Below are 19867 nucleotides of genomic sequence, written 5' to 3'. Positions count from 1 at the left end.
CATTCATTTACACTGAGAATAGCGATATAGCTATATCGCTATGTGCAGCCACATAAACACACTATAACTTTACTGCAGTGTCCTGACAATGAATATACATTACCTCCAGCCAGGACAGGATGTCTATTCAGAATCCTGACCACTTCTGTAGCGTCTCTGTGATATGAAGTGTAAATGAATGGAGAAAAGTGTATGACTCCTCTGTACAACGCCCACTTGGCCATATAGTAAAACACGCCCAGTTGTCCATTGAGAAACTCATTAGCATAAATCTAATATAGGTCATAACTCCGTCAAAAATGATTGTTTTTATAAATAAAAAAACACTGCTGTAATCTACATTACAGCGCCGATCACATCATGTACAAGATAGGGCACTTATAATGTGGTGACAGAGCCTCTTTAAAGTGAACCTGTCCCCTTCATTTGGGAACGCAAACCGCTCACATTGGCATTTAAACCAAAGAAATGATAGTCAGTCCTCAGCATTTCTATGTGTAAATAATGCACAATACCTTTGATATACATACATATTACTTATTACACAATACATTTGGTTTTAAAGTGTTCCTGTACCGAACGTCTAGTATCTCATGTGTGCACCTTGTTGTTTTCCTGTACCTCAGAAGTTCTTTGAAGCCAGGCTTGTATACAGGGTTGTTACATTGCACATCCGCCGAAGAGTTATGAACGCGGTGCACGCACAACATTTCTTTGAGCATGTTCTGGAGGCGGAAGAGATTTGTAACATCATTCAACTTGCTAGAGGTGGGATGGCTAACTCATTAATACGCCAGACTCCTCCTCGAGATGAAATTTCCATATCCGCTCCTTTACATACAGCGAGGAAACTATGAAATTAAACTGCAAAGCGACTGCGCGTTGTTTACACATAGAAATACTGAGGATCGACAATTATTTCTTTGGTCTACATGACAGTGTGACCGGTTTGTGTGCCTAAACAGAGGTGGCAGGTTCGCTTTAATAGTCAGTGACATGCAACTGTCAGCATTATAGGAATTGACGTTTTCTATGGAATCTATGTTTTACAAGGTACTACAGGAAAGGTTGGCTATTCATGCTGCTGTTTGGATGGCTTGCCCAGTACAACTTTTAAAGACAGTGACACTTCAATAAAGCTACAGAACGCATTCACATTAGAGACAGCTCATCTGGATCTTACTGGAAATAGGCGCACTGGTGTGCAAACAAATAACTAAGGAGGACCTATAAAATCTGCAAATGTACTTGTACTTTGGACAAGCCATTAAAAAAATAAAGCTAACATTCAACAAGCGCAAAGGAAGGCAGCATTGTCTTCTTAGGGCCTGTTCACCTTAGCGTTTCCCTTCCGTTGAGGGGTTGACTGCGCTATTGGTTCCGTCAAAACAACGGAGCCCTGTCACATCAGTGACCAACGGAAACCATTAATGTTTCCGTCACCATTGAGATCAATTGTGAGGGAAACGGAAGCGAAGTTTTCCATTTGCCTTTCCGTTGAGGGGTTAACCTGACAGAAACCTCCGAAGGAACTCCTCAATGGAAGGGCAACGCTGATGTGAACAGGCCCTTAAAGACATACCGTCAGGTTAGGCCATAACATTCTGGAGAGTGGGAAGCTGATCCCTGGGACTTTCACAGATTGAGTACAGAGGGTTCCCTACAGCTCCCCTGCACAGTGGCAGTACCTACCACCCGCTGTGCAGAGAATGGCAGCACAGCTCTATGTAACTGATGCAGGGAAAAGTGTGAAGGGGCTGCAGAATTTAATTAGTGTTGCAACCCCTTTATGTTGAGGATCGTGGTGGTCTCAGCAGATAGACTCCCCAGACAGTGGTGGCATATTCTAGCGATATGCAATCTCTTACTATAATGGGAAACTCTGTAATAAAGATTATGAGCAGTAATAGGCCAAGTAATTGCCAATGTTTATTGCACTTGGTATAATGCAAATATTGTCCAGGCACCGTAGGAATAGTAATAGCTGGTTTCAGATTTTACGTAATTATAGGGGTTATCCGACGTCTATTAAAAAAATAAAATGAATAGCCCAAATAAAGTCCATTCAGCCTCCCTGGAGTGTAAATTCTTTATAAAAAGTGTAACATTTCATCACCTACCCATTTCCCATATTACTCTCAGGCTGCTGTTATACTTCCTGCTTCTGGGACGGGACTAAGTCTTTCAGCGAATAGACTGCAAATCCCGGCGCCCTCCTCTTTCCCCTCCAGCTTTGGTTTATCCTCCTTTCCGACAGCATCTTAAGTTTTTCAGTCAACCACTAGCCCCATGCGTTTATGTGATCCTTGACGAGTAGAGGCAGACTAGAAGGAAAGGCGTCCCGTAGTCATGTGGCTCTGTGTTGATACTACAATACTTTCTGTATCACGTGACTGAAGAACGGGGAAATGGCGCATCTTTCATAAAATAAGTGATTTCATAAGTAGTCAATTTTTGGGATTATAAATATAATGCTAAATTTTATACCGGTGGATAACTATTTTATGAACCATACAACATGCATACACTTGCAGATTGAATTGAATTAAGGACATAATTTCTCTATATAAAAAAAAAAAAAAAACTTCTACAAAAAGATATAGTCTTACTTGAAATGAAGGTCTTTAAAGGTAAAATGTGTTTCCACTATGCCGGTAGTCTTCACTCTTGTCCTGAGAACATCCTGCTGAGTAGGAATGTAACTGCTCTGAGCTATCCTGTCCAAGTCATTGAGGTAACTATGTACAAAAGAAGAAAATAAATAAATGTCCCAATGTACATGTATTGGCATACTTTTACTGTACTTACTCCAATTCAAAATAACTTCTAGTTCTGTCCCGTAATGACTACATGGTAATTATAAATTGTGTTAAAAACAAACAAGACAGGGGAGATATAGATATATATATACATACATACACACATATATACACATACACACACGAGATACAATTAAAGCACACATTGTCAACTGGTTCTCAACAAGGTACTCGACCTAACTTCAGCATCATAATAGGGGAAGTGGAAAACGCTTTCTTTACAATATAAGCGCAGGTTTCACTTATATGTCATAAATGCCATTTAAAAGGAGTGGGTCATCAAAAAAATATTATTTAAATATAGTTTTTATGTTAAACATATTTAAGAATTTTTGGTGATTTTTTAATTTTCCATGTCATTATCTACATTAAAAAAAAGAATCCTGAAAACATGCATTTTTTTTTTTTACACTGGCCACTGAGCCTTACAATAGTCTGACACTTCCTGTTCTGTACAGATCACTTTTCAACAGTCATCTCATCATCACAGGCAGCATTACAATGAAAGGTAATACATCTATTATACAGCCGGAAGCAGATAACACAGGATTTACCATTGACAATAGGTGATGGATATCGCTCCCCTTCTATACCTACATTCATAATGACCTCTGCACGGGTCACAGAGCATGCCTAAAAAAAGCCACCATAGATGTCAATGGTTCAGCTCCAGACTATTGTTTCCTATGGTCTATGTGGCTGTTGTAAAGCACATCTCTAAATGTGCATAACAGAGCAAAAATCAGCTGATCAGGCAAAATGGCTGCCCCATAATCATGTAGAGAAAATAGAAAGAAAAAAATGATTTCAAATGACGCTGTTCACACCAGCATAAATAAGCCTACTACGTATGGTGGTACACCTTGGCTGACTGAGGTTTCCTGGCCTTCAACATCGTCTGGATAACAAATTCAGAGACCCTCGGACCTCAGATTCAACAGCCACGCCATTAAACGCATCTTGAAAAAAAATAAAAAAATAAAAAATCGGGAGGGGGCTTGTGGATCTAGCGAACCTTGGCAAAGAAGGTTCGGACAAAGCGGGAGACACACAAATGCATGTCCGGAGCCACCAGAGTTGAGGTAGCGCCTTCCTTATTGACTCTTTTGAATGCTAGTCTTTCTTGGCTGAGAAAATCCATTGACTAGTTATCCACTCCTGGTTCTTGTACTACTGACAGCGCTGTTACATAATGCTCCGTGTCCACAGAAGGATCCAAGAGGGTTCCCACAGAGTCACCCGAACCTTGGTGTCACATTGGTGGTTCAGGTAAGCAATTGCCGTGGAGTTGTCAGTCTGGATCCTGACTGGATGACGCTGGAGAAGGAGATTTCAATGGGAGAGGGCAAAAAAGACTGCCCTCAATTCCAGAATCTGCAAGGACGTCTCCTTCTACAACAATTGCCCTGAAATGTGTGGAGGCTAAAAATGGCACCCCACCCTGACAGACTGGCATCCATTATGATGACGAGCCACTAGATGTGAGAAGACGACTCACCCAACGTGACAGCCGGTGAGGTCTCCCGCCATTGCAGTTGACCAGGCTGACAATTGAAGTGCAGCTAAAAGGAGAGAAATATAATAAATAAAACTACGTTAAAAAAAATAGATAGGCCTGAAATCATGTTTACCTCCTACAGACACTAGGTAAAACTGAATTAGCAGTGTTTGTGGGAAGGGTATGACCTGCTTGGTAGGAGCCAAGACTTTCATACCTAGTGTACGCCTTTTATTGGCAGGGGCCTATACCCGTGGTGCGGTGTCCCCAATGACATTAACAAGAAATATATATTTTGGAGTATGAAATTTGAAGATAAAGTGTATACGCTCTAGCGACCTCCTTCCTTCCTCCATGCGGTGTCGCACACAAAGACAGCAGAGCATGCCGCAGGGAAGGTGGAGACTCGGGACGTAAAAACTAAAAGGAGGATATATCCACCAATATTTATGGGGGCATCATGCTGCATTCCAACATGCCCAAATATTTTTCCCCCTGGAGAGAACAGATAAGAGGGGTCTGAGGTGACATGAGATGGTTAGTTTATGCAGATAGGTTTGTCTAAATATTTATAAAGGTAATAAGGTGTAACATTTTACTCTGCAGCAGAAAATACTGCTCACGCAAAGCTACTATTTTTGTAACCATATACATCAACATGGACAAGGATAATCTGAAAGACCAAATATTATAATAAATGTCAAGACTAAAGCATTTTCACGAAGACATAACAAGGGCTTTGTAAGCTTCCTTTCAGAGATGGTCTTCAACATTGCTCAAATATTTTTGCATCTATTTTTAGAGCAAGTAAACAGTGCATCATGCATCAGTCATAGGAACAATTATGTGACCGAAATAAAGCAGTGGGTGGACAGAATCTCCAGCGCTATTTAAAACAGCCTCTGTCTCCACTCTTTGTTTTCTACTTCATTTTAGTGGACTCCTAGAAGATTACACAGAGCTGGTATGTCAAGTTCAGCGCCAAGTGGTTTTCTAATAAACCCACTATAGATACCAGCTCATCCGCTCTACAAGACTGCTGACAGAGATGTGTTAGTCATTAGCCTACAGAACCGCGCTACTGACCAAAACCATAATATTTTATTTTGTACTCCGTCTACGTTCAATCTACCACTTCAACAGTTCCTTATATTTTCAGAAGACAGGCATATTATTTTTTTTTCTTTTGGTGTTGGATACTGCACGAATCCGACAGATAAAGGAAATTGGAGCATGTTCGATCCAATGCCATATTATGGGGATATTCTCCCTTAGACGCATTGTTTCATGGGAAGAACCTCTTCCATATTCAGAACCCAATGGACTCTGGTACGGCGGCACATAGAGCCGCAGGGCACTCTGTGTGCGGATTAGCCTCCGGCACACAGCTTTATAAAGAGCAGCTTGGTGGCTTAGTACTTAGGCGTGCGTTTGTATGGGTTTTCCCCAGATACCCGATTTCCTCTCACACCTCAAACATACAGATCGGGAATTTAGAATGTGAGCTCCACTGGAGAAAGACTGAGTGTGACAACTTCTGTACAGCGCTGTAGGTGCTATATAAAAAAAGCATAAAAAAATCTAATCTAAAATATATACTGTAATGGAGGGGTAAAAATGGAAGACCGGTTCCAGAGCCGCCAGAAGAAACCTCCTGTGGATTATGGCACACAGTGGATTTCTCCCCTCTAGATTGTGGAAGTGAAATCTGTGTTGAAAATCCATGACAGAATTGACATTCTAAACATTTGAAAATCCGCAGCATACTCGATTTTCATGCTGATTTTTTTCTGCTACATTTGGATGGGGTTTTTAGCCCCTAACACTGAAGTGGTTGGTTTTCTAACCACCATTTTAAACAACCAATGATGAAAAAATTAACAAAAAGTTTAATTATTTATGTTTAACAACAAATAAGAAATATTTTAATAAATATGTAAAACTAAAAGGTGAAACATGAACATATGTAAATTCTTTGTTGCAAGACTTCCTTTAACTGGATGGAATGTGGTTTTATAAACTTGCCTCATACCGTCAAAATTAATTGAATCATTATTTAGAGCTGCAGAACATTGTGGCAGACAGATAATCACTAATAATCCATTTGCTTCTCCATCCCGTGATTGAAATAACAGATATAGGTCTGCCTAATGTTTAGCTTGGCTAAGTCAACTCCTCCAGGGAAAGCACAGATATACTAGTCAAGGTGACCTAGACCACATATCTGGAGTCACTGTGCAGGTAAGACTCGTGGCGGAACTGGCTAACATACTGACAAAAACTGAAACGTACTGAATGAAAGGACAAGAGGCTGAACTAACAAAACAATTATTTTCCAGCACAGCCAATGTTTAACACTTTTAGAGCAAGTACAGAAAGGTTTATAACCCAACATCTGAACACTTTTACACCCAAAATATACAGATTACCGACTTCGAGCCCTAACCACATGAATACATCAAGGTAGTGGACACACTCCTACTTGTCTGTTAAAGCTTGCAAAACTCCTTCACCATTCTAGAAAAAGTGATGAAAATCAACTAGTGTGGTTCAAAACGCGTAGAAGTTATTTATGCAACACAGACAAACGTGGTCAATTTTTCAAATACCATCTAGGACAGATAGTTGCACATACTGTACTTCTAACCATGTAATAGATAAAATATTGCTTGTAAATGGAAGATATTAGTACTCACTAAGCTGCAGAGTCATTCAGTTGGTATTCTCTCGATCTGTTAAAACAGGCCTGTACACCACCATCTTTCCATAAACGCTTGATGACTCCGGCCAGCTCAGCCGTCATAAAACCTTCCTCTGCTGCTCCAGCTAATACAAAAAGCTGACGTGCATCATCCTGTATAAAGCAAAAGCAAGACATTTATAGCTCATCTAAGATTATCTATAAATATATCTCACATACATATACATTCGTGTATAGAAGCATTTGGACAGTGACACATTTTTCATGGATTTGAAAAAAATCAACAAAAGATGTAATTAATTCAAGGGGGTTTGACAAAAATATTGAATTAACTGTTTAGCATATACAACTATTTTTTGTTTTACATATTCCCATCATTTTCACAGGCTGAAAAGTAAACGGAAAAACTAATTGGAATTATAAATAGAGATTTTTTTAATACTTGGACGTAAATCCTCAAAACAAAAGATGAGAACCATTTTTACCCCTTCCTAGCAATCTATTTTCCCAACTGTTTTTTCAAACGTAGGCCTCCTGCACTCGGACGTGCACATAATCATCATGCTCCCATTATAAAGTATGCGAGTACGGTCCATAAAATAAAAAAATAGGACATGTCCTATTTTTTGCGAGTCATTTCTACGGCCCGGACACCTTCCCATAAATTAACTGGAAGGTGTCCGTGGGCAACAGAAATTAATGGGTTCGTACTTTGATCCGCAATTATGGTCCGTAATTGCCGATCAAAATTACAGCCCTGTGCATGGTGCCTTACCGAGAGTCCTACTTTTAATGTAGATTCTTTTTTAATCAAAATAGTTACATTAACAGAGCTAATAACCACATCAATGTGCGGAAGATCTAGCTGCAACTGAAGCTACTGAAAAGTTCTCAACAACTTATCTGTATATAACGAAAATATGTATTTAAATGGACACTAACTTGTCAAAGAACTTATGCTAGTCTTTTAGTATATCGGATATAGATCAACTTAATAATTTACGGAGTAAAAATGTTGTTGTTTTTTTCACCAAAATTCATTTTGAAGTTACTGCCACTAGGTAGTGGCTCCTTTCCTGTAATCTGCTGTCCACCCCCTGTTGTCAAGCAAAGGTCGTCCCTGGTTACAAAGCAGAATTCATGGGCTGCAGAAGGTGGGGGATGCGTCACTTTGCTGCCTACCATACAAGTCTATGGAGAGGGAGGGAGAGGGTGTGTGAGTCAGCAAACAGACACACCGCATACAAGTCTATGGAAAGAGGAGAGACAGCAGGAGGAGGAAGCAGGAGCAGAGTGAGAAAGACTCTAAAGCCTCTAAAGTACTGAAATTGATTAGCCAACTAATATATCAGGTCGTTTGGTAAAGCCAATTCCCTCCAGTTCCTCCTCAGGTAGTTGGAAGTTTCTGCTGCATTATTTAGAAGCTATAAACCTATGGCATTAACGTCATGTTGATTACCTTCGTCCTGCTGAGGACCAAGAGAGGAGACTTGGTCTAGAGATGTATTTTTATCTTGCGTTTCCCCCAAAAGAGTAAAACCCCTTTAACCCCTCCATGAAAGCCATATACACTACCGTTCAAAAGTTGGGGGTCACCCAGACAATTTAGTGTTTTCCATAAAAACTCACACTTATATTTATCAAATGAGTTGCAAAATGACTAGAAAATATAGTCAAGACATGGACAAGGTTAGAAATAATGATTTTTATTTGAAATAATAATTTTCTCCTTCAAACTTTGCTTTCGTCTTGGAATGCTCCATTTGCAGCAATTACAGCATTGCAGACCTTTGGCATTCTAGCTGTTAATTTGCTGAGGTAATCGGGAGAAATTTCACCCCATGCTTCCAGAAGGCCCTCCCACAAGTTGGATTGGCTTGATGGGCACTTCTTGCGTACCATACGGTCAAGCTGCTCCCACAACAGCTCTATGGGGTTGAGATCTGGTGACTGCGCTGGCCACCCCATTACAAATAGAATACCAGCTGCCTGCTTCTTCCCTAAATAGTTCTTGCATAATTTGGAGGTGTGCTTTGGGTCATTGTCCTGTTGTAGGATGAAATAGGCTGCAATCAAGCGCTGTCCACAGGGTATGGCATGGCGTTGCAAAATGGAGTGATAGACTTCCTTATTCAAAATCCCTTTTACCTTGTACAAATCTCCCACTTTATCAGCACCAAAGCAACCCCAGACCATCACATTACCTCCACCATGCATGACAGATAGTGTCAGGCACTTTTCCAGCATCTTTTCAGTTGTTCTGCATCTCACAAATGTTCTTCTGTGTGATCCAAACACCTCAAACTTCGATTCGTCTGTCCATAACACTTTTTTCCAATCTTCCTCTGTCCAATGTCTGTGTGCTTTTGCCCATACTAATCTTTTCCTTTTATTAACCAGTCTCAGATATGGCTTTTTCTTTGCCGCTCTGCCCTGAAGGCCAGCATCCCAGAGTCACCTCTTCAGTGTAGACGTTGACACTGGCGTTTTGCGGGTACTATTTAATTAAGGTGCCAGTTGAGGACCTGTGAGGCGTCTATTTCTCAAACTAGAGACTCTAATGTACTTGTCTTGTTGCTCAGTTGTGCAGCGGGGCCTCCCACTTCTCTTTCTACTCTGGTTAGAGCCTGTGTGCGCGGTCCTCTGAAGGGAGTAGTACACACCGGTGTAGGAAATCTTCAGTTTCTTGGCAATTTCTCACATGGAATAGCCTTCATTTCTAAGAACAAGAATAAACTGTCGAGTTTCACATGAAAGCTCTCTTTTTCTAGCCATTTTGAGAGTTTAATTGAACCCACAAATGTAATGCTCCAGATTCTCAACTAGCTCAAAGGAAGGTCAGTTTTATAGCTCCTCTAAACAGCAAAACTGTTTACAGCGGTGCTAACATAATTGCACAAGGGTTTTCAAGTGTTTTCTAATCATCCATTAGCCTTCTAACACAGTTAGCAAACACAATGTACCATTAGAACACTGGAGTGATGGTTGCTGGAAATGGGCCTCTATACACCTATGTAGATATTGCATTAAAAACCAGATGTTTGCAGCTAGAATAGTCATTTAGCACATTAACAATGTATAGAGTGTATTTCTGATTAATTGAATGTTTTCTTCATTGAAAAAAACTGTGCTTTTCTTTCAAAAATAAGGAAATTTCTAAGTGACCCTAAACTTTTGAACGGTAGTGTATACGTTTCAACTGGTGATGCCACGTGCAGTTGTGACGTATATAAACGTTGGTAGACTGGAACTGGGTTTAATGAGTGAACAGTGCAAAATGGATGAACTTTTTTCCGTTAAAGTTTGTTTTTGTCCCAACCCCCTGAAAACACCACAGTGCCCATGAAGATAGTGCCAAAATGCATGCTTGATAAGGACCCATTCGTGGGTTGAAACGTTGCAAGTATTATTATGCTTGGTGAATAAATCAAATACACTTCATTGGATTATCTTGAGTGCTGCAGTTCCTTTCTCCGATTGCCGCTGTAGATAGCGTCACCCCCCTGTAGATAGCGTCACATAAGCTCCCTCCAGGAGCGGAATCTCTGGTCAGAGTGCTCTGGCCGGGGATTCCGCTCCTAGAGAGATCCTCGGATGTCACTATCCATATAGTGACTTCAGTGTGAGCAGCGCTGCACTCATGTCTGCCGGGGCTTTGAGAACCCCGGATTACATCCGCCCACCTGTAGATCGCATCACCTAAACTCCCTCTAGTAGCTGAATCCTCAGTCAGAGCGCTCTGGCCAGGTACTCTGCTCCTAGAGGGAGCCCCCGACGTCTCTCCATCCCCCTTGTAGATAGCACAGTCACCCCCTAGTGCAGATAGCGTCACCTAAACGCCCTCTAGGAGGGGAATCCCTGGTCAGATTGCTCTGGCCGGGGATTCCGCTCCTAGACTGGGCCCCTGCCGTCAATGTCCATATATGTAGAAAATGGACATCAGGCCCTTAGTGCGACGCTCCGAATTGGGCTCTGTTCAGATTAGCGTCATGGCTTCTCTTCATAAAGGAGTCACGGGAGCAAAGTTGGGTACATTTTAAAACAGATCCCATAAGGGGCCTTCCGGTTTCCAGTATTTACGATAATAGCACAGAAAATTACACTATTCCTGCTGTCATACTGTAAATACCAGGATCCATGATAGAAAGTGAAAAACATTTATGTGAACAGAGCCCAATTTATGCTCTATTTTTATTGGTGTAAAATTAATCACAAAGCTCCTTATTATACTTTTAGAACAGTAACTTGAAAATTAGCAAGCGTTAGAAATATACAGGCCACAGGAGAGAAAGCTTTTATGCGGTGTAGATTCAACACAATATTTCAAGGACCAATAGTCCTGACAGGTGCATATGGAACATAAGCAAAGCTGTTCTCCTTCCTTCCTTCCTTATTAGCATTAATGCACACAGAAGATAAATGAATCAAAACTCTCATAAATAATCAATAACGGTCAGCCTCTACATGGTTTCTTATCATCCAATATATTATAAAATCCTACATGTAGATTGGCTATAAGTGGTCAGATCCTGCCACTCTAGTAAATAAGTGAACAGGTTAAACATAAACCTGGCCATATATTAGTAAGGAAGGAAGGAAGGTAAATGGTCAAAGTTTGAATCATGCTAGTTTTACTTTTAGATGCTAAAAAAATTCTGTTTTGTTGCAGCTGCCAATTTTGCTTTACACCATCACTTTAAAGCGGTTTTTCCATCAGAGACATTTATGACATTCACGGGATATGTCATAAATGTCAGATAGATGCGGGTCCAACACCTATCTCTAGAACGGCGCCCCCTAAACCCCGTTCTGCCAATCTGTGTTGTGGCAGAAACAGGTGAAATCTGACCATGATCTAGAAAACCCTAAGTCCCATAGAAATGAACAGTAGTAGTTCGCATTCTACACTGCTTCCATAACGGCCATTCACTACTATGGGACTTACAGAAACCGCGTAGCTCGGCGGTTTCTTTAATTTATGGACGGAAATCACACGCTTCAGCCACAACACAGAGCAGTAGAAGCGGGTTTAGGGGGCCCTGTTCTAGAGATAGGTGCCCGGATGAGACATTTATGACATATTTGTGGACATGATAAATGTCTGATGGGAAAACCCATTTAAATTCTGGTCGAATGGATAGAATATTTGCTGATTAATGGGTTTTTGTTTTATGTCTGGGGTATAATATATATAAGAAAATTCCACAGCACAGTCAGCACAAGCTGCAACGTTTCCGTCCTGCTGTAGGACCTTAATCAAGCATGATAGCAGGGCGAAAACGTTGCAGCTTGTGCTGGCTTAATAAACCACCATTTTTTCCACTAGCACGGAGTGCTGTGGGACTTCCTTCCATATCTATCTATATCCCCTGGATCGGGACTACCTGCTTGCACCTCAGACCATCTTGGAACTGCATTTTGAGTGCTGCTGCTTGTCTGTCTGTCTGTCTGTCTGTCTGTCTGTCTGTCTGTCTGTCTGTCTGTCTGTCTGTCTGTCTGTCTGTCTGTCTGTCTGTCTGTCTGTCTGTCTGTATATATATATATATATATATATATATATATATATATATATATATATACACACACACACATATATATACACATACACATATACACATACACACACATACACACACACACACACACACACACATACATCCCCCAGAAATAAATCCTGCAGCACTCCAGTAGTAAAGATGAAAAAAGTGTGGTTTATTGTGCCAACATGGCAAGTGCAACGTTTGGGACGGAAAAGTTTTTTCATCTTTACTACTGGAGTGCTGCAGGATTTATTTCTGGGGCATCTATATTGTCTTTGGATCGAGACTGCTCGCTGGCACCCTCTATTACAGGATTTTTTTGCTTGGAACAGTGCTGCTGCTTTTCTCTGCTGATATATATATATATATATATATACACACACACACACACACACACACACACACACACACACACACACACACACACAGTCAGGCAGCACTGGCAGCGTGTGGGTGCAAGCTCTGAGGAACTGACCAAGTTCCAAGTATATACAAATCAAAGAGTAAGCAGCAACTCCAAGGTTCCAGTGAAAAAATTGGTACTTTATTTGCACGGGCAATAAAGTACCCATTTTTTCACTTGAACCTTGGAGATGCTGCTTATTCTTCGATTTGTGTGTGTGTATATGTCATCACTATAGGAGAGTCACATTATTGTCTGTAACCAGTGTGTATGAGTTATTTCCCTCTTTTCTTAAATGTCCGTGGGTGTATTTTTTGTACTTTTTCTCCATTTTCAACTATTGTGGGTGTACATACTTTGAGTATTCGCTTGTTGCGCGCCATGCCAATTTTACAAAAGTGACAAGAGGAGGTGCAGGCATATTGGGTATGGCTTTTGACATCAATCTGTCAATTTATTCAGCATGTTAAATCAATAAAGTGAGTTGACATCAGATTCTAAAGAGATAATTCAAAAGTGACAACCAATATGGCTGCACAAATGAAAAAAAAACAAAAAGTCTACCACAAAAAACAGAGAAATTACACTATCTCTGAAAGTTAAAGACAATTATCAAACATTGGCTAATTCTATGTCTTTTGGTTCTTTAAAGAAGGTGGATTTTTACACTTTGGTTAGAATTCTCTTTAGCGTAATTGTTGCAATTGCAAGGAGTGTGCATTCACAACCTGATTTGAAGACGTCCTCAGATTGCACTCGCATAATAACGGCCTTTATTTTTAACTATATACTTATGAAATTATATATGATGTATACTGAACAATAGGACAGTCGTCAAAATACAGTATGGCCACCTTTGTTCTATCTATAAAGCTCTCCTGCTCTCATGTCTTCCCAAATATCACCTCAATTTGGAACAGAATGGTGAAAGCGCATAACAATTACTTATTACACAAACTTTTTACCAGCACATTTCCGAACCGGATTTCTAAAACTGTATCCACTCTGTTACCCAATATGAATCTTCTGATCTTCCCACATACCCATGATAATACAGACACACAATGTTTCATTGATGTAAATCATGTAGCAATACTGACCGCTCTTGTCGGATCCCCAAAATCTATCTTCAATCTGCCCATGGCTCGAATAATGGCAATGATGGACTGTATAGTGTTACTGTATACCACAGCTTTGTACTGCTTGCATTCCTCTTCTGAGTACCCTGCTTCATGGATAATCCTGAAATGGAAAAATAATGTTACAAAACAAATTATTAAAGTTGCTCTATAGCAGCAATGCACAGAAATGATGAGATGATCTAAGAAGGCAAATCATACTTACTTCATCTGTTTGACAATTGTACTTTTCCCCGATTCTCCAGCACCTAAAACATAATAAACACAAAATCATCACATTAAACAAGATTAGAAGAGATTCCTTAATTCTAGAACAAGCGGATGAGTATTGAGTAGATTGTCCAGGAAATCATACTATGATATAAAAAATGATGATAAATAGGGCTCAAAAAAATGACTTTAGCCATAACAGTGTATCAACAGTTCTAGAAATCATTGAGATTGGTATAATGGCAGAAAAATTGACCGTCAGTGCTGTAGACTTTAAATGGAGCTTCAGGGCGCATGCTCGACTGCCGCTCCATTCAACTCTTCCTGATAAGCGGTCTTGCGGCTGGGGTACACACGGGACATCTGTTCTGGCGATTGGTTGTCATCTTAGCGGTCGGATCCCCACCGATCCAACACTTATCCAGGTGATAACGTGTTAGAAACTAAATACCATTTAGGTAAAGTGGGCAATTGTTCCTAATTTTACTCTGTAGATGTATGATCTCAAAACCTAGCAGGGACGGAAAAGTATTAGAAGTGTACTCCCTGCGGGTATGCGAGTACACTGCGAATATACATTCCGGTCCCCAGTCATGCGGATTACGAGCTTTTAATACATTTTTACAGCACTGCCAGGGGACCAGAGGTCTAACTTCATGACGGCATGACTCTACATGTGCCCAGCCCCGCTGTAGCAGTAGTTACTGTTTGTACATAGATTACAGCGGGGCCAGTCACAAGATGACTAGTCGTGTCGTCATGAAGCTAGACTGTGCCACTACACCTCCGGTCCCCCGGCAGCGCTGTAAAAACCGATTAAGATCTCATAAATCAGCATGGCGGGGGACCGGAATGTATATTAGTGTACTCACATACTGCAGGGGGTGCACTGCTAATAAAGGGGTTATGTGGGGACGGAAAATTAAGTACTGGCAGCTCAGAAATAATATGCAAAGAAAGCCACCTCGTCTGGAGGGGCATCTGAAAATTCACAGTATATACAGTAAAACCGACAACCACCTAAAAATGCAGTGAGAAATAGGGAACAATCTAAATAGGAAACAAAGTCGGATTGACTACTCTGACTTCTCAACAAAGGGGCCTTTCACAAGGGTCTTATTTGTGTTGTAATGAAGACTATTGAACAATGAGTGAAGAGAAGGTTGAAGTTATGCGACAACCCACATCAACAGTTACGTATTCACATTGTACGAAAGGAATCCGCATTCTCACCCCATACAGAACAATGACAACTTAATGCAATCAACAAACCACCATAAGGAACCGTTAACCCAAAAAAACAAGGAATGAACGAATAGAAAAAAAAAAAGGATAGATTGAACGACTATAAAGAGCGTCACGTATAAACATTTTCTAAGAAATGCTCACAGAGATAACCATAGCAACCAATCAGATTCAAGGGTTAATTTTCCCACAGCATCAATGAAAATAAATTATTAGTTGCTATGATCAAAGTAGACTTTTTTTTCTGAAAATAAGCATTAATAGTAGTAATATATAGTAGGTTATAATAGTTAGTAACGAGAATTCAACTAAGCTCATTTCCAAAAGGGGAATTTTACTTCTAAGGCCTGTTCACATCACTATTCCTTTCCGCTGAGGGTTTCCGTCGAGTTTACCCTTCAACCGAAAGACAAACTGAAACCTTCGCTTCCATTTCAATCACCAATGAACTCAATGGTGACGGAAACCTTACTAATGGTTTCCGTCTGTCACCGTTGTGACAGGGTTCCGTCGTTTTGACGGAATCAATAGCGCAGTCTATTGGTTCTGTCAAGAACAAGGGAACCCTGTCACAACGGCGACAAGCGGAAATCATTAGCTAGGTTTCCGTTGAGAGGTTAACCCAACGGAAGGGCAACGGTGATGTGAACAGGGCTTAAAACTCTTTATTTAGCGGCTACCTGCCAGAGAGCTGATCCCACTTACTACATCACACAAGCGTTCACCAGTAGCTGCTCTTGCAGCTGTAGAAGGCATTAAAATGCACCTTATATGTTGAGTACAGGTATATCTGAACTAGGTAGTAGAACTCCAAAGACAGTCTTGAAGTGTATTCTAAAACAGATGATAATGTTCACTAGCAATGCTGCCTGGATGTTTATTACGAAAAAAACATTACGCAAGTTCCGTCCCGCATTACACAACAGGTGGAGTCATATATAGACAAGTATATACATGCCATCATCTATTAATAAAATTAATTACACCTGTACACTAATACAGATTGGGTTATTTTCAAATGTGCTCTGTAGTGTTCGCTGAACTGGTTATAGAACGGGAAATTAAGTCAGCAATACTGACAAAGCTTACATCCACACATCTCCCTGTCCAGTAATGGATTGTACGCCATTGTGGTTCCAGATGTACACAATGTATGTAGGTTAACAAAGCACTTACCAAAAACAATTCGGACTGAAGGTTTAGTGCAAACATCGATCGGTTCAAAACCTTAAATGGAACGTAGGAGATGTTTGTTTTAGAAAAGCCGCAGCTCCACTCTTGTCCATGGGCTGTGTTTGGAATCGCAGGCGAAATGAGGTTGAACAGCAATACCAGAGACAGCCCGTGGACAACAGCGGTGCTCATTCTGAAAACAGAAACTGAATAGTTGAGCAAGTGAGAACTTTACCATTGCAACAATAGAAATACAACAAAACCATATATTTGTATGTGTGTTCTCCGCTGAGAGCATGGGTATTTTTTCCCGCGTAGCTACGGTAAGGTACAGTAGGTGTTTTACTGCTATGGTAAAATAATGCAGCAGCAAAACCATTGAAGACTCGCGTTGCAAAACGGTTCTTCATCCTCATGCACGTGACTATAATACGAATCTGTAATTTTGTACGGTCTAATGAGGTATACAGTTTTTTTTTCTTCAAAAAGAAAATCAGTGAGAAAAAAAAAAAAAAAAAAAATCAGCATTCCTTGCTTCTAGGGGTGAATATCGTACTTCACTGAGTCCCCATACATCGGCACGAAGATTGCCTATAGGTCTGTGCTAAGGACCCATAGGGACTCTGTCACGGCACGTTCACAGTTTTTTGGCGATGGTTTGGACGTGGAAACCGCGTCTGAATCAGCACCAAAAAACAGCCGAAATCTCCCCCCATTGCTTTCACTGGGAGGCAGAGTAGTTATGTTTTTTTTTCCCTGGTGGCTTTTAGCCGCTCGTGTGAAAAAAAATAAAAATAAAAAAAAGGCATGTACCTCTGACCTCCCATTGAAATCAACTGGAGGCAGAAAAAAACGCACCACTACTTTCCGAGTGTTTTTCGCTGGGTTTTTTGCCCGCGGTTCTTGCATTAGCTTCAATGTCCGTGGCCGAAAAACTGTGGAACTCTGAGGCAGATTTTTTTCTGCCTGCAAAAAAAAAAAAAAAAAAAAAAAAAGTGTGTGGACAGGGCAAAAAGTCCATACACATGTCACTGCTGAGCACATTAACCCCTAGGAATTCTTTTTTAGCCTTTCAAACCTACCTTGTTCTGCAGAAAAGCACTATTATTTTTGGCAAAAATATACAGAGGGAACATAAGATAAAAAACGATGCTACATAGAAAAGCCAAAACTAACACCAAAAAAAGTGCCTCAATAGAATAATTTGGTCAAACACCAAAGTCATCGTTTAAACACATATGTGGAAAATCAGTGTTAAATGACCCAAACATTTTAAAAATAAAATCTTTTTATTGAGACATGATAAAAATACGAAATACAGATAATTGCATCAAAAATGGATTTAAAATATAAGTCCTCACAGTAAAGAAAGTACTGAGTGGGCTACTGGCCATAACATCTATACCATACAGAAGTACAGGGTGGGCCATTTATATGGATACACCTAAATCAAATGGGAATGGTTGGTGATATTAACTTCCTGTTTGTGGCACATTAGTATATGGGAGGGGGGAAACTTTTCAAGCTGGGTGTTGACCATGGCGGCCATTTTGTATCCAACTTTAGTTTTTTCAATGGAAGAGGGTCATGTGACACATCAAACTTATCGAGAATTTCACAAGAAAAACAATGGTGTGCTTGGTTTTAACGTTACTTTATTCTTTCGTGAGTTATTTACAAGCTTCTCTTTGTTTACAGCTATTGACATGTCGCAGAGGTTAACACGTGAGGCGCGGATAGAAATTGTGTTGATGTCTGGTGAACGCAGTACCCGGGTCATTGCAGCAGATTTCAATGCAAGACACCCTACGAGACCACCCATCTCCCATGCTACAGTTTGCAAACTGCTTGCCAAGTTTCGTGAAACTGGTTCAGTGTTGGATTTGCCCAAATGTGGACGCATGAAAACTGTCACTAATGAAGAAACATCAGTGGCTGTCCTAGCTTCATTCAGCAAGAGCCCACAGCGTAGCACTCGCCGCATGTCACTGGAGAGTGGCATCAGTCGAACATCCCTTCGGCGGATATTAGCTACTCACAAATGGCACCCTTACAAACTCCTGCTGCTGCAGCATCTCAACGAGGATGACCCAGATCGGCGCACTGAATTTGCAGAATGGGCAAAACAAAAATTGGAACAGGACCCTCAGTTTACACAGAACATTTTGTTCAGTGATGAGGCAAACTTTTATGTGAATGGTGAAGTTAACAAACAAAACCACCGCTATCTGTCTGACACTAAACCACATTGGATAGATCCCTCCAAGACTGTTGGAACACAAAAATTGATGGTATGGTGTGGTATATGGGGTACAAAGATAGTGGGGCTATTCTTCATCAATGGAAACCTCAAGGCCACGGGATATCTGAAATTGCTACATGATTATGTGTTTCCCCCTTTATGCACTGAAGCTGGCACGTTCCCTGAGTTTTTCCAGAAAGATGGTGCACCACCACATTATGGGTGTCAGGTCCGAGCATTCCTAGATGAACAGTTTCCTGGAAAGTGGATTGGTCGTCGTGGGCCAGTTGAATGGCCCCCTAGGTCTCCCAATCTGACCCCCTTAGACTTTTATCTTTGGGGTCATCTGAAGGCAATTGTCTATGCTGTGAAGATACGAGATGTGCAGCAACTGAAACTACGGATACTGGAAGCCTGTGCTAGCATTTCTTCTGCGGTGTTGCTATCAGTGTGTGAAGAGTGGGAGAAGAGGGTTGCATTGACAATCCAACACAATGGGCAGCACTTTGAACACATTTTATAAGTGGTCAGAAACTTGTAAATAACTCATAAAAGAATAAAGTAACGTTAAAACGAAGCACACCATTGTTTTTCTTGTGAAATTCTCGATAAGTTTGATGTGTCACATGACCCTCTTCCCATTGAAAAAACTAAAGTTGGATACAAAATGGCCGACTTCAAAATGGCCACCATGGTCAACACCCAGCTTGAAAAGTTTCCCCCCTCCCATATACTAATGTGCCACAAACAGGAAGTTAATATCACCAACCATTCCAATTTTATTTAGGTGTATCCATATAAATGGCCCACCCTGTACATTGTAAATAAACAGCCATGGTAAGTCACATAACCAAATAAAGAACAGTGAAATAGACCATCAGAATCAGAAATGGCAAG

At 40.6% G+C, this 19867-nt stretch overlaps 1 protein-coding gene across 3 annotated transcripts in view; it reads right to left on the bottom strand.

Annotated features, from left to right (window-relative positions):
* GNAI1 (G protein subunit alpha i1) overlaps positions 1-19867 on the bottom strand; it is a 78343-nt gene that overhangs the window by 15412 nt on the left and 43064 nt on the right. For all 3 annotated transcript variants that reach the window (XM_075857352.1, XM_075857350.1, XM_075857351.1), the window contains exons 2-5: positions 14306-14348; positions 14062-14203; positions 7014-7171; positions 2610-2738 (exon numbers count right to left, since the gene is read on the bottom strand). In XM_075857352.1, coding sequence (XP_075713467.1) covers positions 2610-2738; positions 7014-7171; positions 14062-14203; positions 14306-14348 — 472 coding nt within the window. The remainder of the gene's footprint in view (positions 1-2609; positions 2739-7013; positions 7172-14061; positions 14204-14305; positions 14349-19867) is intronic.

Source organism: Rhinoderma darwinii, chromosome 3 (assembly GCF_050947455.1).
Source record: "Rhinoderma darwinii isolate aRhiDar2 chromosome 3, aRhiDar2.hap1, whole genome shotgun sequence".
Classification (NCBI taxonomy): Eukaryota; Metazoa; Chordata; class Amphibia; order Anura; family Rhinodermatidae; genus Rhinoderma; species Rhinoderma darwinii.
The sequence above is the reverse complement of the archived record's forward strand: the minus strand, read 5'-3'. Positions and strand labels throughout refer to the sequence as shown.